This window comes from Ranitomeya imitator, chromosome 2 (assembly GCF_032444005.1).
Source record: "Ranitomeya imitator isolate aRanImi1 chromosome 2, aRanImi1.pri, whole genome shotgun sequence".
NCBI classification, from domain to species: domain Eukaryota; kingdom Metazoa; phylum Chordata; class Amphibia; order Anura; family Dendrobatidae; genus Ranitomeya; species Ranitomeya imitator.
The window spans coordinates 148,429,645-148,456,675 of NC_091283.1; the positions used below are offsets into that span (position 1 = coordinate 148,429,645).

The following is a 27,031-nucleotide window of genomic DNA, read 5'->3' on the forward strand; positions in this document are numbered from 1 at the left end:
CACTTATTATTGGGGCACTGTGGATGACACTTATTATTGGGGCACTGTAGATGACACTTATTATTGGGGCACTGCAGATGACACTTATTATTGGGGCACGGTAGATGACACTTATGGAGGCACTGTAGATGACACTAATGGGGGCACTGTGGATGACACTTATGGGGGCACTGTAGATGACACTTATTATGGGGGCACTGTGGATGACACTTATGGGGGCAGTGTAGATGACACTTATTGTGGAGGCACTGTGGATGACACTTATTATTGGGGCACTGTGGATGACACTTATTATTGGGGCACTGTAGATGACACTTATTATTGGGGCACTGTGGATGACACTTATTATTGGGGCACTGTGGATGACATTTATTATTGGGGCACTGTAGATGACACTTATTATTGGGGCACTGTGGATGACACTTATTATTGGGGCACTGTGGATGACACTTATTATTGGGGCACTGTAGATGACACTTATTATTGGGGCACTGTGGATGACAATTATGGGGGCACTGTAGATGACACTTATTATTGGGGCACTGTAGATGACACTTATTATTGGGGCACTGTGGATGACACTTATTATTGGGGCACTGTGGATGACAATTATGGGGGGGTACTGTGGATGACACTTATTATTGGGGCACTGTAGATGACACTTATTATGGGGGCACTGTGGATGACACTTATGGGGGCACTGTAGATGACACTTATTATTGGGGCACTGTGGATGACACTTATTATGGAGGCACTGTAGATGACACTTATTATTGGGGCACTGTAGATGACACTTATTATGGAGGCACTGTAGATGACACTTATTATGGGGGCACTGTGGATGACAATTATGGGGGGGTACTGTGGATGACACTTATTATTGGGGCACTGTAGATGACACTTATTATTGGGGCACTGTAGATGACACTTATTATGGGGGCACTGTGGATGACAATTATGGGGGAGGTACTCTCGATTACACTGATGGGCCCTCTGGTGACTTTTAGTCAATACTTTTAACCCTTGTGTCTCTCTTCTCGAACAGTGATACAGATGTGTACCCCAGTTGCGCTGTGCATACGTTACACTGTGTCAGGAGTCAGGACCATTTCATCACTGATCGGCCCCATTCCCGTCACTGACGACTGACTGACCAGTCATGTGACCTGGGCAGAGAAATACCGAGACCTGGGGCAAAGTACTGCAGTTTGCAGTCAGCAGTCCAGAGGCTGCGGACCCTCCAGCGAGCACATCCTGCAGCCCAGAGACCGGCGACCATGATCCTCCTCTACATAGCCGTACTCCTCACTCTTTATGGACGCGGCTTTAGCCAGGAGCAGACGTGAGTCGCAGAGCCCTGCAGTCCTATGTAAATCTCAGAATGGTCTGATAATCCCTGTAGTCTTTGTCTTATTTTCACCATCTTCAGGATCTCTGCTTGCTGTCGGTAGCAATGTTCTTGTTTGGGTCCAGAGGCGGGATTCCTGTCCAGATCTTTATCTCTAGGAGTTGGAATTTTGTTACAGTGTATCGGTGCAGACAATCCTCTGGGAACTAATCGCAGCAGCACAAATCTCTGTTCTGTCACAATGTGTCAGTGCCATGGATAGTGTGGAGGGCTATGTTCTCCACTGGGGTTCCTCTATAGCACCAGCTGAGTACCACAGACGACCACCAGGAGGCGGAGTGTGATCAGATAAGGATTGTACAATCAGTCAGCATCTGATGAGCAATTGGAGCAGAGATCGCACATATATCGGTGATCGCATTCTGGTCTCTTCTGATCATATGCTTAGATTGGATTGGACAAAGGATCATTAGACATCCAGACCAAACTTCTCACAGCTTTGAGTATTGATCAGATTCTTCACATCTAAGGGTTTGTTACAATGTATCAGTGTTTACCTTTTGTGGTGTCTTGCAGGTACCTGGTGATGGGTCCCCGAATGTGGCGGGTCGGCGCACAGGAGACGGTGCTTATCCAGGCCTTCGGATACAAGGAGAATCTCCTCATCACAATCTCGTTACTTAGTTATCCCGATAAACAGAAAAGATTCTCCACTGAGAGCCTGGAGCTGAACAGTGACAACAACTACCAGGGACGGGTGACCCTGCGGGTGAGTGCGGGGGAGGGGCGAAGTGCAGGTGAGCACAGGCAGGGGCCTACAGACAGTATAATGGCCCCACACCTCTACACACTGTTTAAAGGCTGCTGCTAGCTCTCCAAATAGTATAATGGACCTTTCACAATCCTTCACACTGTATAATTGCTTGCATACAGTATAATGGCCCTCAAATAGCCATCAATAAAGTAGAAAGACTCCCTCATAGCCTTCTAAATATTATAATGGTCCCCACATAGCCCTCCAAATAGTATATTGGCCCCCACATAGCTTTCTATATACTATAATGGGAACCACATTGCCTTCCATATAGTATAATGCATCCCTATAGTCCTCCTTATGGTATAATGGGCTCCCCATAGTCCTCCATATAGCATAATGCACTCCCCATAGTCTTCCATATAGTATAATGCAGCCCCATAGCCCTCCAAATAGTATAATGGCCCCCACATAGCTTTCTATATACTATAATGGAAACCACATTGCCTTCCATATAGTATAATGCATCCCTATAGTCCTCCTTATGGTATAATGGGCTCCCCACTGGCCTCCATATAGTATAATGCAGCCCCATAGTCCTCCATATAACGCAAAGTACTATATGCACTTTTAGGCGGTTTCGGAGTATACCTCAATATAATATATATCATTCTTGCACATGCACTTTTACTTACTGGGCCTTTTTTTATATATACATCTTTCTTATTGCGTGTATATTTATTTATTTATTTATTTAGATAAATACATTACTATTATTGATTTCAATTATTTACCCACATTGGCGGGTCATGTTTATATTGTGCAGCCACTTGTATGTATATTTGGTTTAAATATGTCCGTCTCCTGGTTTTAGTGCTTTTCTTTTGGTTTCTTCCCCCCTACACATGGTGTATTCTACCCTTTAAATAAATATTTATTAACTCACTAGATTGTGGCCCGATTCTAACGCATCGGGTATTCTAGAATATGCATGTCCCCGTAGTATATGGACAATGATGATTCCAGAATTCGCGGCAGACTGTGCCCGTCGCTGATTGGTCGAGGCAACCTTTATGACATCATGGTCGCCATGGCAACCATTATGACATCTACGTCGATACTGTGCCCGTCGCTGATTGGTCGAGGCAAATTCGCGGCAGACTGTGCCCGTCGCTGATTGGTCGAGGCAACCTTTATGACATCATCATCGCCATGCTGTGCCCGGCTTGAGTTCGGTTTGTTTCTTCTTTTTCCATAGTCCTCCATATAGTATAATGCACTCCCCATACACCTCCATATAGTATAATGCACTCCCCATACTCCTCCATATAGTATAATGCAGCCCCATAGTCCTCCATATGGAAAATTGGCCCCACATAGTCCTCCATATAGTATAACGCACTCCCCATAGTTCCTCATATAGTATAATGTACCCCCATGGTCCTCCATATAGTATAATGTACTACCCATAGTTCTCCACATAGTTTGATGCCCCTGTCAAAGTCCTTCATATATAATTAACTCCCATATTCCTCCATAAAGTGTACTGCACCTCCATAAATAATGCACAGCCCATAGTCCTCCATATAATAATCTACAGCCCATTGTCCTTCATACAGTATAATGCACCCCATAGTCCTTCATATAGTATATTACACTCCCATAATCCTTCATATAATATAATGCACACCTCAAAGTCCTCCATATGGTATAATGCACCCCATAGTCCTCTACATAGTATAATTCACCCCCCATAGTCCTCCATATAGTATAACACACCCTATAGTCCTCCATATATAATTACCCCCATATTCTTCCATATAGTATAATGCACCTCCATATATAATGCACAGCCCATAGTCCTCCATATTAGTATAATTCACGCCCATATCCTTCATATAATATAATGTGTAGCCCATAGTCCCTTATATAGCATAATGTACAGTCCATGGTCCTTCATACAGTATAATGCACAGCCTATTGTTCTTCATATACGGTAGTATAATGCATAGCCTATTGTCCTCCATATAGTATAGTACACAGCCTATTGACCTCCATATAGTATAATGCACAACCCATAGTCCTCTAAAATAATTATTCAATTTTATATAGCGCCAACATATTCCGCAGCACTTTACAATTAAGCTGTGACATGTACAGACAATAAATTCAATATAATGTAAGACAGTACATTAGGAGTGGGGGCCCTGCTTGCAAGCTTTTAATATGCAAGGAAATTACGAGGGACACAACAGATCAAAACTGCAGGTTATTTCAGATCCAGCAATTGTAATAAATAGTGATTTTCATATAAAGCGTGTTTAAGTGCAGTTATCAGGTACAGTTATCAAGTGCATGGATGGTGTAGAGGCAGATGAATAGGAAGGAGCAGACTATGAATAATGTTTAGAAGGAGGGAACAAGGAAGAGTTAGGTTAGTGAGTTGAGGTTATAGACTTGTTTAGAGATATGTGTTTTTAACCCCTTCACCCCCTGAGCTTTATTCGGATTTGCATTTTCGTTTTTCGCTCCCCTTTTTCTCAGAGCAATAACTTATGGCCATGTGAGGGCTTGCTTTTTTGCGGGACGAATTGTACTTTTGAACTATACCATTGGTTTTACCATGTCGTGTACTAGAAAACGGGAACAAATTTCCAAGTGAGGTGAAATTGCAAAAAAAGTGCAATCCCACACTTGTTTTTTATTTGACTTTTTTACTAGGTTCACTAAATGCTAAAAATGACCTGCCATTATGATTCTGCAGGTCATTCCAAGTTCATAGACACCAAACATGTCTAGGTTGTTTTTTTATCTAAGTGGTGAAAAAAAATTCCAAACTTTGTTAAAAAAAAAAAAAATTTGTGCCATTTCCCGTTGCGTCTCCATTCTCGGGTTAGGTGAGGGCTTATTTTTTGCACGCCGAGCTGATGTTTTCAATTATATAATTTTGGTGCAGATACGATCTTTTGATAATCCGTTATTGCTTTTTAATACATTGTCACGGCGACCAAAAAAACATATTTTGTCGTTTTGACTTTTTTTCTCACTATGCCGTTTAGCGATCAGGTGAATCCTTTTTTTTATTGATAGCTCAGGCGATTCTGAACGTGTCAATAGCAAACGTGGAGGTTTGATTTTATTTTTATTGTTTTGTTTTGAATTGGGCAAAAGTGGGGTGATTTTAACTTTTGTATTTTTTTTTATTTTTTTTATATTTGTAAAAATATTTTTTTTTACTTTTGCCATACTTCAATAGCCTCAATAGGAGACTAGAAGCTGGCACAACTCGATCAGCTCTGCTACATAGAGGCGATAGTCAGATCGCCTCTATGTAGTAGAATTGCTGACTTGCTATGAGGGCTGACCATCCAGCACTAACAACCATAGAGGTCTCCAGGTGACCTCGGGTTGTCATGCCGACACACTCACACTGGTGACCCGCGATCATGTGACACAGGTCACTAGTGTATGTATTTACGGCATTTAATTGCTAGGAGCGCTATTTAAGTACCACTGTCAGAGTTTGACAGCCGCATTTAACTAGTTAATAACCGTGGGTGGATCGCGATTCCATCCACGGCTATTGCGGGCACATGTCAGCTGTTCAAAACAGCTGACATGTCCCCGGAAAGATGTGGGTTCAGCGCCGGAGCTCACATCAAAGGGAGAGATACAGACATCAACGTACTATTATGCCCAATGTTGGTAAAGGGTTAAAGCCCACTTAAAAATGTGGGGGTTAGATATCAGTCAGATCGTGTGGGGTAGTGAATTCCAGAGAACTGGTGCAGCACAAGAGAAGTTTTGGAGACGAATGTGCGGGGTTCGAATTGTGGAGGATGTTAGTCTTAGGTCAGTTTTAGAAAGAAGGGAATGTGTACGGCGATAGACAGAAATAAGGGATGAGATATAGGGCAGTGCAGAACTGTGGAGAGCTTTATGGGTGAGAGAGATGAGTTTATATTGAATTCTGTACTGAATGGGTAACCAGTGCAGTAACTGGCACAGCATGGAGGCATCGCTGAAGTGGCTGGACAGAAATACGACCCTGACTGCTGCATTCAGGATGGAATGTAGAGGAGAAAGTTTAGTAAGAGGGAGACTGATCAGAAGAGAGTTGCAGTAGTCCAGACGAGAATGCAAAAGAGCGATAGTAATATAGTAGAGATGTTTTTAAGATGCAGGTGACATGAGCGAATGAATGATCAGATATAGGAAATAAAGGAAAGTTGAGTGTCAAATAGAACCCCAAGACAGCGGGCATCTCCGCCATATAATACAATGCACTCCTCCATAGTCGTCTGTATAGTATAGTGCACTCTATAGTTCTCTATACAGTATAATGCACCCCATAGTCCTCCATATATAATGCACCTTCATAGTCCTCCGTATAGTATAATGCACCTCCATATACTGTATGATGCACAGCCCATAGTCCTCTATATTAGTTTAATACACAGCTCATTTCCTTCATAAAGTATAATGCACAGCCCATATTCATCCATGTAGTAGTATGGCCACAGTGTACTCACTGATTGCAAAAAAAATACGTACCTCTCTTCGGTCCCCTGCTGCTCAAGTATCTGCAGGGAGCGTTCTGAATTGTGTCTTCACTGCTCTGCACAGCAGGCACGATTAATTGACTTCTCAGATGTGAGGGATAATAATTGAAAAGGGAGTGCTCTGCTCCCTCTTTTATCATTGCTTTTAATTGTATCAGCATCCGCAATGCCTATACAGCTGAAAGTGTGATGTCGGGCAGAGTAGTCTGGAGTCGGGGCCCCATAGCAGCCGTGTGATCTGCCGCCATTGACCGTATGCCCCTGGGCGGAGCGCATGTGAACATAGGGGAGGGGCCAGGGCCGGCTCCAGGTTTTTGAGGGCCCCGGGCGAAAGAGTCTCAGTGGGCCCCCCCCTTTAACACATACGACGATTCATGATGCACAAGTACAGCAGAGAAATATAGGTTTAGTACAATGCCAGATTTCACTTCTTACATGAGTGATATCTATTGTAAATTCTACAATACCATACAGCAAAGGGGCTTAATATAAGTTAACCCCTTATATGCCAATTTTCTATTCGCCACGACAGCACCCACTAGAGAGAGGGGATCCGCCCCTAGGAACAGGAAACCTACAGAGAGATAAAAGGGGCGGCCCCCCCTCGCTCCTCAGTTGGTTTCCTGTTCCTAGAAGGGAACCCACAGAGAAAACTCTATGGCTAAGAAGAGGAAGGCCTGCCTAGGCTACCGCCTGTACCGACTCTGCTGAGCGACAGGGGTCCCAGAGCAGGTGGACAGTGTCGGGGGAATGTTCCTGCGGGCTCCCCCCTCATCTGGTGCGGCTGACAGGGAAGCCTGAAAGTGCCAACGGTCTCCCTGCTGGGACACCGTTGGGTAAGTGCTAATGAATGCACGGCGCAGTGTGGATACCTGCGGTAATGCCCTCCTAAGTGGAGCTGAGCAGCGGTGCGGCGTCCCTGGGCGGAATCTTCCCTCCGTTCCCTCCAGAGGTAAGAGGCGACATGGTGTGGGAAGCAGCGCTTAGGGCGCTTCCGGTATGCAGCAGACGCGGGCGCATGCGCAGTAGCGTCGGCGTCCCATGGAAGGAAGCTTGAACTTCCGGGGTCGCGGTGTCAGAGGACCATTTCCGGGGGAACCGCCATATTGGATTCCCCCATGCGATCCCAGTGTCCGGACGCCGGACTTGTGAGTAAAAAAAAAAAAAAAAATTTTGGAAAGGGGATGTATGCAGGAGTGGCTACACTATAAAGGTCAGGATTAGAAGTGCAGTCAGTGTGCATTATGTCGTCCCAAGAGGAGGTCCGTGTGCACTCCATGGAATAGCCACTAGTACCTAGTAGCGAAACCAGGAAAAAGAGCAGTGGACACTCTAAGATAAGTGACTCCACTGATAAATCGGGAAGGAAATCGTCCCGTTCCACATCCCAAACTAAGGCAACCCCGCAGCCGGTAAAATTAATACGCTGGGTGAGTGTACACATAGCTTCACTGAAGCATATATTGATTCCTTTGCTTGTATTATTCTAGGCAAAGAGGACGGGGAAGAGTAAGCACAAACAATGTGCTATATGTACCGAACCCCTGCCTGACTCCTATACTAAGAGTCTATGTCAGGCATGTATAGATAACACCTTACGGCAGGAGGAATCGGTGAAAATGAATGAGATACGGCTCATAATTCGGGAAGAACTTCAGTCGTTAGGGGGCGGTTCTTCCTCGATTAATATCGAGAAAAAGAAAAGAAGAGTATCCTCACCTAGAGCTGACACGTCAGCAGAGAGTGGGGAGGTCGACTCTGATGTCTCTCAACTGTCTGATTCTTCAGGGGAAGAAGACTTTGTTTGCTTTCCAACTGAAGGCATAAACAACTTGGTTAAATCGGTGAGAAATACGATGGGGGTATCTGAGTCAAAAGAACCCCAAACACCACAGGAAATCATGTTTGCTGGTCTTTCCCAACGGAAAGGCCACGTGTTTCCAATAAACCAGGCCATAAAGGACCTCGTTAAGAAGGAATGGGGTAAAGGTCAAAAAGGGTTGGTACCAATACCCTGTAAGAGGCGCTACCCCTTTGATGACGAAGATTTGAGTACATGGACCAAAATACCAAAGGTCGATGCTGCAGTTGCATCTACATCTCGCCGGTTCTCCTTGCCCGTGGAAGATGCAGGTTCCTTATCAGATCCCATGGACCGAAAATCAGATGCGCTCCTTAAAAAATCGTGGGAGGCCTGTGTCACGGCATTCAAACCGGCAATTGCAGCCACATGTACTGGCAGGTCAATGTTAGTCTGGCTGGATCAGCTGGAGCAAAATATTAAAAATGGTGTATCCAGGGAGAAGTTACGAGCATCTATCCCTTTGATCAAAGGTGCGGCTGCCTTTATATCGGATGCCTCTATTGACTCCCTACGACTGGCGGCCAGAACAGCTAATATCTCCAATACGGCTAGGCGGGCTTTATGGCTAAAAAACTGGAAAGGAGATGCCCAATCTAGATCCAAATTATGTGCCATACCCTGTCAGGAAGGGCCTTCAGGAAGCCACCATTCGGAAAGAAGGGAGGCTTCAGAGACAGATGGAACAATAAGGATTTTAAACAAAAAGGAAACCTGTTTAATAAACGTCCATTCAAGCCAGCCGACAAATTCCAGTAATTATATTCCTCCAGTGGGTGGAAGATTAAAACAATTTAGGCAACAATGGGAAGAGATAACAATAAATACTTGGGCCATTAAATTAATATCTTCAGGCCTCACATTAGACTTTATTAGAACTCCACCGGACTCCTTCCTCCTTACCACCTTAAGATCCAGGCCTCAGCAAGAGGCGCTTGAAACAGAGGTTAAAACCCTCCTACGCAAACAAGTCCTAGTGGAAGTCCCATCTTCCCAGATGGGGAGGGGATTTTATTCTCCCTTGTTTCTGATTAGTAAGCCGGATGGCTCTTTCAGAACCATAATTAATTTAAGAAAGCTGAACTCCTTTATAAGGCCTAAAACATTCAAAATGGAATCCATTCGTTCAGCCATAAAGAATCTATTTCCAAACTGTTACATGGTAGTATTGGATCTTAAGGATGCTTACTATCATATTCCTATACATCATTTATTCCAGCAGTTCTTTCGGGTAGCAGTCTGTATAGAGGGACAAATTCGTCATCTACAATATAAGGCGATGCCCTTCGGATTATCCATGGCCCCAAGGGTTTTCACAAAATTGCTATTGGAAGTTATGTCTTTCCTAAGAGTAAAAGATACTTTAGTCATTCCATATCTAGATGACCTATTGATTGTGGGTAAAGACCCCCTACAGTGTGAGCAGAGGTTACGGGAAGTAGTGATTTCCTTACAATCCCTGGGGTGGCTGGTTAATTGGGAAAAATCTAGACTTCAGCCTGTTAAGTGTCAGAAATTCCTGGGGCTCCTTCTAGATTCAGCTGACCAGATTTGTAAGCTGCCTGAGGATAAGAAATTCTCCATAGTTGATAAGGTATCCTTAGCAATAGAAAATCGTAGTATGTCACTCAGACAGAGCATGTCATTACTAGGTTCTCTGACATCGTGTATTCCTGCGGTCCAGTGGGCTCAGGCTCATACTAGGCTTCTACAAAAATTTATATTAGAGGAAGACATCAAGAATAGAGGCTGTCTGGATAGAACAGTTTATCTAACAACGGAAGTATTACACTCCCTTAAGTGGTGGTTAAATCAGAAAAACCTTTCAAGGGGGGTTCTCTGGGTAATTTCCCCCTCTAGTATAGTGACCACAGATGCTGGTCCTAAAGGCTGGGGGGCACATTTTAAGGATCAGTGGGTTCAGGATCTTTGGTCTAGTTCGGAACTGGATAGTTCTTCGAATGTCAAAGAGTTGAGGGCGATATATTATTCCCTACTTCACTTTCTTCCTCAGCTCAGCGGCTCTCACACAAGAGTGTTCTCCGACAACACCACGGCAGTTGCTTACTTAAACCATCAAGGAGGTACGCGGTCGGACAGACTCAGGGAGCTGGCATCAGACATCATGGAATTAGCCGAAGGTCATCTGCTATCACTATCAGCAGTTCACATCATGGGCACAGACAACTTTCGTGCCGATTTTCTGAGCCGTCACACCCTCCATCAAGGGGAATGGATGCTAAACAGAAAAATTTTCAAAATGATAACAGCGCAATGGGGTATTCCTCAAATAGACTTGTTTGCCACAAGAGCCAACCGACAGGTCAGGGCGTTTGCCTCTCTAAACAGGGAGGACAAGCCGGACATACTCGATGCCCTCCAAGTACCCTGGACTTTCGACCTGGCATATGCTTTTCCTCCATGGAATCTACTACCTTTGGTAATAAGAAAAATAAGGGAAGAAGGAGCAAGAATTCTATTAATAGCCCCATTCTGGCCCAAAAGGCCATGGTTCTCATGGCTGAGGGCGATGTCAGTGTCGGACCCGTGGATTCTGCCTCAATCCAAGGACCTGCTCTCTCAGGGTCCGTTCCTTCATCCTCAGGCAAAGGGCATGAATTTAACTGCATGGAGTTTGAAAGGCGGTTACTAAATCTCAGGGGTTTTTCTAGTGGGTTAATAGATACTCTGATGAAAAGTAGAAAACCCTCAACTACCAGGATTTATGTTAGAATTTGGAGGAAATTCCTTCAATTCCATACTACACAACTTTCCGCTGATATTCCTATATTTCCAATATTGGAATTTCTACAAAGAGGTCTGGAATTAGGTCTTTCAGTAAGCACTCTGAAAGTACAGGTGTCAGCCTTAGGAGCTCTTTTTAATTTTGATGTAGCAGGTAATAAATGGATATCTCGGTTTATATCTGCCTGTGAGAGATCGAGACCAATTAGCATACCTCGGGTCCCTCAGTGGGATCTATCGATAGTCCTAAATGCATTGACTCAATCACCTTTTGAGCCTCTCCATGCAGCCTCACTAAAAAATATTTCTTTAAAAACGGTATTATTAGTGGCATTAGTTTCTGCCAGAAGAGTAAGTGATCTTCATGCTTTATCTATAGATCCTCCCTTTTTTGCGGTAACATCAGATAGGATACTTTTAAAAACAGATCCTTGTTATCTCCCTAAGGTGGCTTCTACCTTTCATAGATCCCAGGAGATCCTGTTACCTACCTTTTATGAGAACCACTCAACTCCAGAAGAAGAAAGACTTCACACCCTAGACGTAAAAAGGACTGTCTTAGCCTATTTAGAGAGAACTAGGGACTGGAGGAAGAGTAGGGCTCTCTTTGTGTCTTTTCAGGGTAAAACCAAGGGTGCCGGAGTCACAAAGAACACATTATCTCGCTGGATCAGAGAGGCAATAATCTTGGCGTATAAGGCTGGAGGGAAAGATCCTCCAATGCATGTGGGAGCGCACTCTACAAGAGCCTTGTCGACTTCCTGGGCAGAAAGGGCAAATGTGCCAATAGACCTTATATGTAAGGCTGCAACTTGGTCTTCACCGAATACCTTCTATAAGCATTATAGATTAGATCTATCCTCTGCTTCTGATCTAACTTTTGGTGTATCGGTCCTTGACTCAGTAAACCCACCCAGTCTATAGTCTCTGCAATTCTCTCTAGTGGGTGCTGTCGTGGTGAATAGAAAATACCGGATTACGTACCGGTAATGCTCTTTTATAGAGCCCACGACAGCACCCGTTCACATCCCTCCCTTTTCTGTATATAGTTGCACATGGTGCTTTTTTGGTGAGGTGTAAATATTAGAAGATATAGTATGAGGTTGTAAATATGTATATATATGTATATACCCGAACCTGTTAACTAAAACCTGGCGGCGGTTCCTCCTATTCTCTGTAAAACAACTGAGGAGCGAGGGGGGGCCGCCCCTTTTATCTCTCTGTAGGTTTCCTGTTCCTAGGGGCGGATCCCCTCTCTCTAGTGGGTGCTGTCGTGGGCTCTATAAAAGAGCATTACCGGTACGTAATCCGGTATTTTTGTGACCTACTCCCTCTTCCTCAGTTACCAGTAGGCATTTTATTATTAGCTGAACGTGCTGCAAAGAAAAAACTGCATACATTGAATATGACAATTTTTTAATGGAAAACTTTTTAAAGTAAACATTAGAAAGTATTGACGTAGAACATTTGTAAAAGTGCAAAATGTGTAGCATATAGCACAGCCACGTAGTATATAGCACAGCCACGTAGTATATAGCACAGCCCACCTAGTATATAGCAGCCACGTAGCATATAGCACAGCCCACATAGTATATAACACAGCCCACGTAGTATATAGCACAGCCATGTAGTATATAGCAGTGTGGGCACCATATCCCTTTAAAAAAAAAATTAAAATAAAAAATAGTTATATACTCACCTTCTGGCGGCCCCCGGATCCAGCCTAGGCCTTAGCGATTCTGCCGCCAGCTCCCGTTCCCAGTGATGCTTTGCGACAATGACCTGTGATGACGTAGCGGTCTCGCATGATCCTACGTTATCTGGGGTCATTTCGCGAGGCATTACTGGGAATGGGAGCTGCCGGGAGCATCACGAGGATTGGGAAGGCTGCGGGGAACGCCGGAAGGTGAGGATAGCATGATTTTTTTTATATATATATTTTATTATTTTTAACATTATATGTTTTTACTATTGATGCTGCATAGGCAGCGTCAATAGTCGTCAATAGTAAAAAGTTGGTCACATGTCAAAATGCCCCCTCCCCCCCCCCCCCCCCGTCTTGCTAGGGCCCCGACACTTGCCCGGGTGCGCCGGGTGCTGACGCCGGCCCTGGGAGGGGCAGAGCACAGGTTAGCACAGGGGAAGAGCTGAGCACAGGTGAGTTCAGGAGAGGAGCACAGGTGAGGGGCTGAACACAGGTGAAAGTGGGGGAGGGGCTGAGCACAGCTGAGCACAGGTGAGGGTATGAACACAGGTGACCATGGAGGAGAGACTGAACATAGGTGAGTGAGAAGGAGGGGCTTAATCCAACAGGTATTAGTCAATAATTTGGGGCATTCCATCAAACATACAAAATTCCTAGATCTTATAATGCCAAAATTACATATGGATATATCACAAATGTTCAGTACAAAACAATAGAATCCGAAAGAAAATGTACTCCAGAACAAAAATTAAAAAGATATAATTTTTATTGAGTAGAAAAACACAGTAGAAAAACACATACAAATCACATAAAAAAGACAAGGTTTAAAAGAGTGGGAAACCACGAAATGGCACCATTACCCACTATAAAGCCATTAGGAGGCTGCACATAATAAATACATCTAATAATGGCCCTCTATCCCCAATAAGTGGAGACACCATGCGGTCATGGTGTCCCATAAGAGAAAACACAAAAATAATCTCTACAGACTAAACAAAAAAAGTGCAGAAAGAATTACCTCCTAGTGGGTGATGGTGCCAGCCCCAATGCACGTTTCGGCATCCGCTTTAATCCGGGAAGGAGGGGCTTAGTACAGGTGAGCATAGGTGAGGGGCTGAATACAGGTGAGAGCGGGGGAGGGGCTGAGCACAGGTGAGGGGCTAAACACAAGTGAGCATGAAGGAGAGGATGAGCATAGGTGAGTGTGGAGGAGGGGCTTAGCACAGGTGAGTGTGGAGGAGGGGCTTAGCACAGGTGAGTGTGGAGGAGGGGCTTAGCACAGGTGAGTGTGGAGGAGGGGCTTAGCACAGGTGAACGTGGAGAAGGGGGCTTAGCACAGGTGAGTATGGAGAAGGGGCTTAGCACAGGTGAGCGTGGAAGAGGGGCTGAGCACATGTGAGGGTGGAGGAGGGGCTGAGCACAGTTGAGCGTGGAAGAGGGGCTGAGCATAGTTGAGTGTGGAGGATGGGCTGAGTATAGGTGAGCCTGGAGGAGGGGCTGAGCACAGGTGGGGAGGGGCTAAGCACAGGTTGGGGAGGGGCTGAGTGCAGGTGAGCATGAAGGGGTAGCTGAGCACAGGTGAGCATGGGGAAGGGGCGGAACACAGGTGATCATTTGGGAAGAGTGGAGCATGGTGAGGGGTGATGTACAAAGGACCCTATGAGTAATCATGGGGAGGGGCAATACGCAGCTCCTCATGTTATCATATTCCATCTCAAGGGAATTTAATATGGGGGATACCTGTAAAGTAAGTGCCCCCTCAGACTGGTACGTGTCCATGTGTTGCCCTCTGGAGTACAGACCTCTGTAGTGACATCCACTCTTGAGAAACCTGGGTGACAACCATACTAGTCGGTCTGGTTGTTGGCTATTGTCAAGGTCCCTTGAAACGCTAAGGTTCACATTGCGTTAGGGCAGTCTGTTTAGCGCATAGCGCTACGGACTGCGCTAACGCATTGTCCCAAAAGGGATCGCGTTTGCCGATCCCGCTAGCGCAGATGCCCGATCTGCGCTAGCGAGGAACGGACCGCGAACGCTGCAAGCAGCGTTCGAGCTCCGTCACTCAAATGACAGCATATCGCTAGCGTACGCCCAATGTGGGCGTGCGCTAGCGATGTGTTCGCCATTACAAGCAATGGCGGCATTAACGGACTACGTTACACTGCGTTATTCCGCGGTGTAACGTAGTCCATTAAACGGGTTCACACAACACAGTGGGGGACTTATGGGGGTATAGGCCCTATGATATTAGTGTCTGCTATGGTTTTTGTTCCCCCCTTTTCTCCTCCATATTGGTCTTCCCCCATTGATGATGAAATGTGATTGGTGCTTAGCGGTACTTGAGGTCATCTACAGGTCACCAATAACTGCCAGGAATAAATGAGGGAAGATGTGGCCTTTGATTTGATTGGCCCATGACTGAAAAGTGCGGGAAGATGAAAGGTTTATAAGACCCTTCCCTGCACACTCCGGGCAGTCCGTGGGCAGCTAGTGAGAAATGTGCCGCCCTCCCCACAGCTCTTCATCCCTCGCGTTATCTGTTAGATGGTATAGCTGCTGGGCCTAATGCTGGCTGGATTTGGTTCTTTTTAAAGGTAAGATAAATTAATTACTTATTAATTAATTCCTGACGATTGTTAATTATTATTACCCTTTGCATATGGTGACTCTTACTATATATCGCCGCCTTTTATAGCCAGTGAATTTTTTGGTGTCTGTATTTTGGTTAGCTCTTTATTGTCTATTGATTTGGGCATTGAGCCTCCATGACGGGTGATATAAGCTTGGAAGCCGCGCAGTGATCACATCTCTGGTGACTCTTCCCATAGATACGTCCCAATGATTTCCCGCGGAAGGACGGCGCCACGCAGTTCGTGTGTTTGCAGGCTAAGACCAGTTCTTTCACCAAGGAGGAGCGCGTTCCCGTCTCACATCACAACGGTTTCCTGTTCATCCAGAGCGATAAGCCGGTGTACACCCCCGACCAGTCCGGTAACGTCGTCGCCCCTGACTTCACGTGATCACCCACCCGCGCGATGCTCCTCATCTCATCTCATCTCTCCTCTCCACAGTGAAGGTTCGGATCTACTCCATGGACGAAGAACTGAGACCGGCGCGCAGAGCCGTCACTGTCACCTTCAAGGTCAGTAATGGTCACCTCCAACCTCCAAACTCTGCCCCAGTGAGCGCAATGTCACCGAGCCGGGCAGAAGCTCTAAACTTAAAGGGATTGTCCCATGATGCATATGGGGCTAAAGGAGCTGGCCCATCCTGGACAATTCCTCTAATTCAATAGTGATCGCAGCTCTGGAAGTGACTGGAGGATAAGACATGATGTGACAGCAGACTAGTGACTGCAGCTCCGGAGGTGACTGGAGGATAAGACCTGATGTGACAGCAGAGTAGTGACTGCAGCTCCGGAGGTGGCTGCAGGATAAGACCTGATGTGACAGCAGAGTAGTGACTGCAGCTCCGGAGGTGGCTGCAGGATAAGACCTGATGTGACAGCAGAGTAGTGACTGCAGCTCTGGAGGTGGCTGCAGGATAAGACCTGATGTGACATAAGAGCACAGGGACCAGGGTGAGCTCAGTTTGGGGGTGTTCTGGTTTGGCCACCGACCCAAGAATTGTTCTTCTCTTTTCTATGAAGGATCCGGATGAGGTGAAGATGGACGTGATAACGCAGCAGGATGCCACCGGCATCATCTCCTTCCCTGACTTCAAAATCCCTGCCAACCCCAAGTATGTGGTTCACCGAACCCATCTGCCGCTGACTCAGAGGACTGAGATTTCTGATTGCCACCATCTTGAATTCACAATCAGACACCTAAAGTTTCTCCAAACCTCTGCTTGCTATCAGTGAATTGATGGTCACTCGTTGTGGTGCCATGCAGCTGTGTGAGCTGGACGAGCTCTGAGCTTTCAGCCTCTGGATGGAAATAATGCTCCTATTCACTGATAGCAAGCTGGACACTGTATGGTGATGGACTGGCTCTTTAAATGTTTCTAATTCTTGAGCATAATTCTCCATTGTTGTCTTCAGATTTGGGACATGGAAGATTGAAGCCAGGTACAGCGCAGATTACACAACATCTACAATGGCGGCATTTGACGTGAAGGAATACGGTATTTATGATTCTCCATTACACGCGATGTGCGCGGCCAGCAGCGAATCACCACCACTTCTACATTTCAGTGCTGCCGAGATTCTTTGTCACCATCGTACCATCACAGAACTTCATATCGTATGACACGTTTGACGAATTCACGATCACAGTGAAAGCAAAGTAAGTGACCCCTCGACTACAAGGCAAGCAGGCGCAGATTATAATTGGCATACTAGAGCATGGGTGGCAAATGGCATTCATACTGGGGTTCTTCGGGAGGAACATTCACATTAATGTCATTCTGTACAGACTCTGAGTGGTATTTTCCTGTTACAGAGCTCCAAACCCTCAGCTCTGCTATATACAGCCATAGAGATAAATGATGACCTTGTACTTCCAGCTGCCACCACTAGGCAGAGCTCCTACCATGGGACTCCATGTGCAGGGAGCTCCCCCTAGTGGTAGCTGTATATACATCCAAGTGTAAGGTGCTCCCTCTTGTGGTGGCTGTATATACATATACGTGAAGGGCCCCTGGTGGTGATTGTATATACATCCATGTGCAGGGAGCTCCCCCTAATGATAGATGTATATACATCCATTTGCAGGAGGTAAATCCTAGTGATTGTGTACATACAGGTGCTTCTCACAGAATTAGAATATCATCAAAAAGTTAATTTATGTCAGTTCTTCAATAAAAAAAGTGAAACTCATATATTATAGAGAGTCATTACACACAGAGTGATCTATTTCAAGTGTTTATTTCTTTTAATGTTGATGATTATGGCTTACAGCTAATGAAAACCCAAAAGTCATTATCTCAGTAAATTAGCATACTTTATAACACCAGCTTGGAAAATGATTTTAAAATCCGAAATGTTGGCCTACTGAAATGTATGTTCAGTAAATGCACTCAATACTTGGTCGGGGCTCCTTTTGCATCAATTACTGCATCAATGTGGTGTGGCATGGAGGCGATCAGCCTGTGGCACTGCTGAGGGGTTATGGAAGCCCATGTTGCTTGGTTATCAGCCTTCAGCTCATCTGCATTGTTGGGTCTGGTGTCTCATCTTCCTCTTGACAATATCCTATAGATTCTCTATGGGGTTAAGGTCAGGCGAGTTTGCTGCCAATCAAGCACAGTGATACTGTTGTTTGTAAACCAGGTATTGATACTTTTGGCAGTGTGGACAGGTGCCAAGTCCTGCTGGGGAATGACATTTCCATCTCCAAAAAGCTTGTTGGCAGAGGGAGGCATGAAGTGCTCTAAAATTTCCTGGTAGACGGCTGCACTGACTTTGGTTTTGATAAAACACAGTGGACCTACACCAGCAGATGACATGGCTCCCCAAACCATCACTGATTGTGGAAACTTCACACTAGACCTCCAGCAGCTTGGATTGTGGCCTCTCCACTCTTCCTCCAGACTCTGGGACCTTGATTTCCAAATGAAATACAAAATTTACTTTCATCTGAAAACACCTTGGACCACTGAGCAACAGTCCAGTTCTTTTTCTCCTTGGCCCAGGTAAGAAGCTTCTGGCGTTGTCTATTGGTCATGAGTGGCCTGACACAAGGAATGTGACACTTGTAGCCCATGTCCTGGATACATCTGTGTGTGGTGGCTCTTGAAGCAATGAGTCCAGCATCAGTCCACTCCTTGTGAATCTCCTCCAAATTTTTGAATGGCCTTTTTTTTAGCAATCCTTTCAAGGCTGCGGTTATCCCGGTTGCTTGTGCACCGTTTTCTACCACACGTTTTCCTTCCACTCAACTTTCCATTAATATGCTTGGATACAGCACCCTGAACAGCCAGCTTCTTTAGCAATGACCCTTTGTGGCTTACCCTCCTTGTGGAGTGTGTCAATGACTGCTCTCTGCATATCTGTCAAGTCAGCAGTCTTCCCCATGATTGTGGAGCTACTGAAACAGACTAAGGGACCTTTTTAAACACTTAGGAAGCCTTTGCAGGTGTTTGTTAATTATTTAAATTTACTGAGATAATGAGTTTTTCGTTTTTATTGGCTGTAAGCCATAATCATCAAAATAAACAGAAATAAACACTTGAAATAGATCACTCTGTAATAACTCTATATAATATATGAGTTTCACTTTTTGTATTGAAGAACTGAAATAAATTAGCTTTTTGATGATATTCTAATTTTGTGAGAAGCACCTGTACGACCATGTGTAAGGCACTTCCCCAAGCCCTGACTGTATATACATTTAGGTGCAGGGAGCTCCCCCTAGTGATGGCTGTATACACATTCATGTGTAGGGCACTCCTCCTGGTTGTGGCTGTATGTACTTCCATGTGCAGGGATCGATGGCCGTATATACATCTATGTGCAGGAAGCTCCCCCTAGTGGTGGCTGTATATACATCTATGTGCAGGGAGCTCCCCCTAGTGGTGGCTGTATATACATCTATGTGCAGGGAGCTCCCCCTAGTGGTGGCTGTATATACATCTATGTGCAGGGAGCTCCCCCTAGTGATGCCTGTATATACATCTATGTGCAGGGAGCTCCCCCTAGTGGTGGCTGTATATACATCTATGTGCAGGGAGCTCCCCCTAGTGGTGGCTGTATATACATCTATGTGCAGGGAGCTCCCTGTAGTGGTGGCTATATATGCCTCCATGTGCAGGGAGTTTCTCAGAGTGGTTATTATTATTATTATAGCGCCATTTATTCCATAGAGCTTTACATGTGAGGAGGGGTGTACATAATAAAAAAGAAGTATAATAATCTTAATCAGTACAAGTCACGACTGGTACAGGAGGAGAGAGGACCCTGCCCACGAGGGCTCACAATCTCCATATTCATGTATATACGTCCATGTGTAAGGTTCTCCCCCTATTGGTGGCTGTAGATACATCCATATGCAAGGAGCTCCCTTTGGTGGCCAGAAATATAATTTGAGAAAATCCCCCTATAGTATAGGGCCTATACTGTATATGTCCTGATAGTTTGTTACAGTATTTCCATCTGGCGTCCAGGTTGGCTAAATTGTGACAGACCTTCAGCTGGGAGCAGAATAAGGTCAGCCTCTATATGTACATGATAATATTTCCATTCACTGACAGAAAGCAGAGATCTTAAACAACTGAATAGCAGAAGATTTCCTGATTCTTTGTTCACAGTTATTACTACGGGAAGAAGCTGGAGCAGGCGAAGGTCTTCATCCGCTATGGAATCATACAGGGTGGCGAGAGAAGGATGATGACGAAATCCATCGACGTGCTGACTGTAAGAGGGGCCGCTGTCAGGGTCGGGACCACCTCATCATTTGTGTGCACGGTTCTGGAGGTTTTGCTTCCTCCTGCAGATGATCGGTGGTGAAGCTGTGTTCCAATTCAACAGCCGGCGGGCGGTGGACGAGCTCGGGTTTTCACAGTTGGAGGAGCTGGATGGATCCTACCTGTATATAACGACCTCCGTGGAGGAGACGGCAGGTAATGGCGCATCGCTGGCAGCTATGGCGAGCAGTAAGACCGTTGCTGAGAAGATCCAGCCGATGGCGCGGTGACAACTAAACTCCTCCCAGACAATCTAATAGGGACATCATGTACCAGGTGTCTGCTCAGGGCAGAGATCTACCGGGCAGTCTCACAGGCGATTACGTCCGCGTCATCTTCTCATTTTCAGGGTCACAATCAGAGGAAAGTGAAAACGCAGACGTCAGGTACGTCATCACCCCGTACACCCTGAAACTGATTGGGACGCCGTTGTATGTGAAGCCCACGCTGCCTTACTATGTGAAGGTGAGTGCTCTGCGTCCTGGGAGCAGAGCAGAAATCTGTGGACAGTCAGAAGGTGCAGGCCACATCCTGAGGCTGCACTACTGACAGCTAGGCCACTACAGTGCCGCCCCCCCTACAGCACAGGCTATGACCCCCACAGTGCAGCCCCTATATGGTGCAGGCTGTTACCATCCAGAGTGCTGCCCCCTCTACAGCACAGGATATGACCCCCACAGTGAAACCTCTTTTACAGCGCAGGCAGTCACCCCATAGTGTTGCCCACTCTGCAGCGTTACCCACTCTACAGTGCAGTCTATCATCCACCCTTTACCCCCACGCGCAATGTGCTGCTCTTTCTACAGAGCAGGCTATCACCATTCATAGTGCTGCCTCCTTTACAGAGCAGGCTATCACCCCATAGTGCTGTTCACTCTACAGCACAAGCCATTAACACCCCCCCACACTTGCGCACTGTGCCACCCTCTCTACAGCGCAGGTTGTCAAACCATCCACAGTGCTGCCCTCTCTACAGCGCAGGCTGTCGTCACCAGTCATAGTGCTGCCTCCTCTACAGAGCAGGCTATCACCCCATAGTGCTGTCCACTCTGCAGCACAAGCCATTAACACCCCCCCACACTCGCGCACTGTGCCACCGTCTCTACAGCGCAGGTTGTCAAACCATCCACAGTGCCGCCCCCTCTACTGAGCAGGCTGTAACTCTCATAGTGCTGTCCACTCTACAACACAGACCATCACCCCCACACGCGCTGTGCCGCCATCTCTACAGCGCAGACTGTCATCTCCACAGTGTCACCCCTTCTACAGCACAGGCAGTCACTCCCCAGAGTGCTGCCTCCTCTATAAGGCAGGCCATGACCCCTCACAGTGCCGCCCGTCTACAGCAGAGGCAGTCACCCTCCACAGTGCCACCTCTCTACAACGCAGGCTGTCACAACCCAACAATGCCATCCCACTAGACCACAGGCTGTCACCCCCATAATGCTGTCCCCTCTAGAGTGCAGTCTGTCACCTGCCCCACAGTCCTGTCCCCTCCCATTGTGCTTCCCCCCCTACAGTGCAAGCTGTCACCTTCCACAGAGCCACCCCCCACAGCGCAGGCCATCATCCTCCATGGTGTCCCCTGTACAACACAGGCTATCACAGCCCACACTGCCTCCCACTCTACATTGCAGGCTGTCACATCACACAGTGCCACCACTCTATAGCGCAGGCCATCACCCACCCACAGTGCCACCCCATTACCCATCACAGTGCCACCCCTCTATAGCGTAGGCCATCACCCACCCACAATGCCACCCCATTATCCCCCACAGTGCCACCCCTCTATAGCGCAGGCTATCACCCACCCACAGTGCTGCCCCATTACCCTTCACAGTGCCAGCCCTCTATTAGAAATAAGCAGAAAGTGGAGGGCACCAACCATAATAATTTAGACGTTAAGGGGGCTCAACCCAAGGTATGCCAAAAAATGAATGCAAGCGAAAAAGAAAACAGAAACATACCTAAACTGGGGAACACCCAAATATCCATGTACAAATATCTTTAAATCTTTGAAAGTTTATTTATTAGAGTTCAAAACATACACACAAGAGAATTATCCTATAAAAACATTTAATAACAATAACACACAAACCCGATAAAGAGGTAACCCCCCCTAGGACTGGACCAAAAATGTTGATAATATTGCAATATAACAAAAACAATACACAGTGGTATACAAGAAAAAACCACTTGCGGTAGACAGCGCAAGCGCAGATGGACACTGATAGAAGCTGCACATATGTAAGTGCCTAAAGCTTTTATGATGCGCACGGACAACTTGGAGAGACACCAGCACATGGATGTAGATCAACACATCACTACAGGCCCCCCGGCGGTTTATATAGAAAAGCAGGTTTTGGAGTCCTCCATTTTTTGGTTTGCATATATCTTTGGCAGGCTCAAATGCTTTATTCTCCTATTATGGCGGTTTTCTTATTTTATTAATCTTTTTGTAGCTATAAGGTTCTTTTTGGCGAATAGGTTAAAACTTATGCACTATTTAGGGGAATCCGGCTGGTCATCTGTCCTTTGGTATTTTACCAGGTTTGGTATTTGTCTGACTATATTATCTTGTTCTATATATGCCATTTTTTGTTCTCATGACTACCCCATGACCTTTCATGTTCCCCTGGTCACTATTATCCTATGCTTGTAGGTTTGTGTCCTTTTGCCAAAAAGGGTTATTATTATTCTTATCAACTGGCCCATACTGATTGCATCTTCCTGTTTTGTAGCTCACAGTTGTCCATCACATTAGGTCTGCCTTGTATTGTATTGTATTATTTTTGTCATATTGCAATATTATCAACATTTTTGGTCCAGTCCTAGGGGGGGTTACCTCTTTATGGGGTTAGTGTGTTATTGTTTTTAAATGTTTTTATAGGATGCTTCTCTTGTGTGTATGTTTTGGACTCTAATAAATAAACTTTCAAAGATTTAAAGATATTTGTACATGGATATTTGGGTGTTCCCCAGTTTAGGTATGTTTCTTTTTTCTTTTTCGCTTGCAGTGCCAGCCCTCTATAGGGCAGGTGGAGCACCTGCCAGGGCTGAGGGCTACCCGGTCCGGGACGAGCAGTTCTTAGGGGGGTTGTCACGGCAGCAGTGACCCGGTCCCTGACCCTGGGCTTCCAATAAAAGTCAAATTAAAGGGGAAAAAAGTTAATAAGGGATTAGTTCGTGACGCCACCCGTGGTGCTCGGCAATAGGGAAATGGCCGACGCTGCGGTTCAGGTCCATGGGGGCAGATGGTGACGCAGCAGAGATTTTTCAGCTCTCCACAGGTAGAGCTAGGCCCCAGGGCAGTTAAAGAGTTAAAGTCGATGATGGTGAATGTTGCGATGTAGGGCAGGTGATGCAGTAATAATTCAGAGGACACAGCAGGGTGCAGTTTCCACACTTTACTCACAGTTCTTATATGCAGTCCCCAGCTGGGTGCTGTGTCCTCTGGGTCTGTGGTCCAGCCAGCTCTCAGGTAAATTGGGGTTCACTTTCCCGAGCCCCCCTTTCTTATGTTCCTTCTCTGGCCGTCTCTCGGCTCTGGCTTCGCTCTCCTGCCCCTCACACACAGTGTCCCAAGCCAGCAGCCTCGGATCTTGTCGGGGACGTCCTCCTGGTCCCATTGATCCTATGTGGCTGCCTTTTCGGCGAATGTGTGTGGCTGTGGCACCTACAGTTACCACAGCCTCCAGCTTGCTAGCTGAGCCTTGTAGTTCTCCACTGGTCTGGGGGCCTGTGCCCCCACTTCGACCTGGTCCTGCCACCCAAGGACAGTTGGCGTGAAATCGGGCACCCAGGCTGGAATCCTCACTTCCCTGGCCCCTAGGACCCCTTTTTTCCCTTTCTTCTCTCAGGAACTCCTATCAGACACTTCCTCTCGCTCCTCCCTCCTCTCTCTAACTAATTCCTCCCTCTTGTTCCATGACAACTCACAACTGACACTCCCTCAATAGGGTCTGACCAGATCCCCAGGCCTGGAGTGGTGTAGTGTTGGATGCTAGTGTGGGTCTCGGGTAGTGCCCCCTCCCCCTTACCCGAGAGCAGAGATGCAGTACCTCTATGGCGACTGGACCTTCAGGGGCGCCACATCCCCCACATTAAAAACAGCACGTCCGCAGATTCAGAAAGATTTTTTGGATGCATTCAAACATGTAAAACGAGTAAACAGTCAAACATGTACCTTCGTCCTCCCTTTATGGGAGGTATTTTGTACTTGAACATTACATATAAATAACAAAGCATAAAACATAGCATTACTCTTAATAAACTTTTCTTAATCGAGTTCAGCAGGTTACAGTGAGATCCCGAGCCGGGTATTCTTCTCACTGTCCTTAGTGCAATGTGGGGGAACCCATCTCAAACCCCCAATGTAGGCTCTGGGCGTGGCTACATGGCTTAGCTGGTCACCTCGTTGGACCACTTTTTCGGCTACGCCAGATGGTTTTTGTTCTTTGGTCTTCTGTTAATGACATAGAGTGTCCTACTCTCACTCTAAAGGGGTAATGTAAACCAAAAAGGAGCACATTAAGTGCTAACTTTGTACAATAAAAGTTCTGGCCATTCACTGTCCATGACCACTCTGTCTCTGCATTTACTAGACTTAACAAGACCTAACCACATTACCTTTAAAGAGAATCTGTCACCCCAAAATTCACCTAGAAACTAAGTCCACCGGAATCAGGGGCTTATCTACAGCATTCTACAGGACCCCTTTAAGCAGCGTTGGTCCCTACTCACCGAATACCACAAGTGGTATCACGAACACAAACTTTATTCATAAAACCCCTTAAAGACCTTTCCCTTTTACATGGGCGACCAGGGCCACGGACCGGGTCACCGCCAGCGTGACACATACCCTTAAGTACCGGACCCGGTACAGAGTACCACACGGCCCTGGCGGGTGTTCCAATAGCGCAGGCCATCACCCACCCACAGTGCTGCCCCTTTACCCTCCATAATGCCAACCCTTTATATCGCAGGCCATCACCCACGTACAGTGCTGCCCCATTACCCCCCACAGTGCCACCCCAATATAGCGCAGGCCGTCACCCACCCACAGTTCCACCTCATTATCCCCCACAGTGCCACCCCTGTACAGAGCACGCTGTTTCCCTCTACGGTTCCTATGTCCCCAGTATTGCCTCTCACACCACGCTTCTCCTGCACTGTATGTAACTGACAACGTCACATGATTGGTGCAGGTTCAGGTGAAGGACACGTTGGACAAGGCGGTACCCAGGATCCGACTGTCGCTCACTGGAGAGATGGTGCAGGATGATGGAGAGGTCAGCCCTTTGAGTTCTTATCACTCACAGATCCAGATGACTGACGGTAAAGGAATCGCTGAGTTTGTGGTGAACATCCCGGCCGATGTCACCATCCTGGAATTTACGGTGAGTCACCATCTGGCACGGGCACTGCCGCTGGTTACAGGAGTGATTTTTACACCAGATTTATGACTCTATTAGATAAAGACAGCTGACAAGAACCTGCAAGATGAAAATCAGGCACGTTCCACATACACAGCAACAGCCTACAAGTCACCAACTAAGAGCTACCTGTACATAAACTGGGCGCGGGAGAGTGAAGTGATGCACGTTGGTGGCTACCTCAATGTCCAGGTGGTGCCCAAAAGCCCCTATATGGCCAAACTGACCCACTACAGCTACCTGGTGAGTGTTGTGGGACCACAACTGTGCTGAGGGGGCTGGGACTGTGCCTTATTGGGGTCCGGGACTGTGCCTCATTGGGGCCTGGGACTGTGCCTTGCTGGGGAGCTCAGAGCTGTGCCTCGCTGGGGAGCCCGGGACTGTGTGTTGCTGGGGGGCCCAGGACTGTGCCTCGGTTTTGGGGCCCGGGACTATGCCTCGGTTTAGGGGGCCTGGGACTGTGCCTCATTGGGGCGCCTGGGACTGTGCATTGCTGGGGGGGCTGGGACTGTGCATCTCTGGAGAGCCTGGGACTGTGCCTTGCTGCGGGGCCAGGACTTTGCCTCATTGGGGGGCACGAGACTGTCCGTTTTTCATTATTTGGGAGTCTTGCACGTCTCCATCTTTATCTGGTTTCTTCTCCAGGTCATCTCTAAGGGGAAGATTATAACTTATAATACGGTTCAGAGGGTCCACGACTCAACCTCCCAGAACTTGAACATCCAGATAACGTCAGCCATGGTGCCCTCCATCCGCCTCCTGGTTTATTACATTATCACCGGAGACTCCACCGCCGAGGTCGTGGCTGATTCCATCTGGGTGGATGTGAGAGAGAAATGCATCAATAATCAGGAGGTGAGAGGAGGCCAGGAGGCGAGAATGAGGCCCGCGTACGATTGTAACCAGCTCTGGGGCCACATATGCACATTGGTCAGAGAAGAGTCTGCAGTTAAAAGGTTGGCTGTGCTGTGGTCAGAGGAGAGTCCCCAGTGTCCGGGGAGGGCTGTGCTGCAGTGAGAGAGGAGTCCCGAATGTCCGTGGTGTCACAACCCTGTTGTCGTTTGTCCCGAGGCTCCTTCCCTGTCCCTAATGCTAGGGGCCGACTAGTTCGCCCTGTTCCTTGGGTTATTTCTGAAGGTGAAGATGCCAGAGCCTTGTACCTTGCTTAGCTCCTGAATCTGCCCTCAGTCTGTACCCTTCCCCCCACCCAGGGAAGA

General features: G+C 46.8%; 1 protein-coding gene across 1 annotated transcript in view; it reads left to right on the forward strand.

Moving 5' to 3' along the window:
• The first annotated feature begins 1,209 nt into the window (after window positions 1-1,209).
• C5 (complement C5) overlaps window positions 1,210-27,031 on the forward strand; it is a 130,477-nt gene continuing 104,655 nt past the window's right edge. Inside the window, exons 1-13 of the mRNA XM_069747431.1 lie at window positions 1,210-1,342; window positions 1,925-2,117; window positions 15,804-15,966; window positions 16,047-16,117; window positions 16,625-16,716; window positions 17,018-17,100; window positions 17,171-17,261; window positions 20,224-20,329; window positions 20,409-20,535; window positions 20,729-20,844; window positions 25,587-25,778; window positions 25,854-26,057; window positions 26,460-26,669. Coding sequence (XP_069603532.1) covers window positions 1,278-1,342; window positions 1,925-2,117; window positions 15,804-15,966; window positions 16,047-16,117; window positions 16,625-16,716; window positions 17,018-17,100; window positions 17,171-17,261; window positions 20,224-20,329; window positions 20,409-20,535; window positions 20,729-20,844; window positions 25,587-25,778; window positions 25,854-26,057; window positions 26,460-26,669 — 1,713 coding nt within the window. The 5' untranslated portion in view covers window positions 1,210-1,277. The remainder of the gene's footprint in view (window positions 1,343-1,924; window positions 2,118-15,803; window positions 15,967-16,046; window positions 16,118-16,624; window positions 16,717-17,017; window positions 17,101-17,170; window positions 17,262-20,223; window positions 20,330-20,408; window positions 20,536-20,728; window positions 20,845-25,586; window positions 25,779-25,853; window positions 26,058-26,459; window positions 26,670-27,031) is intronic.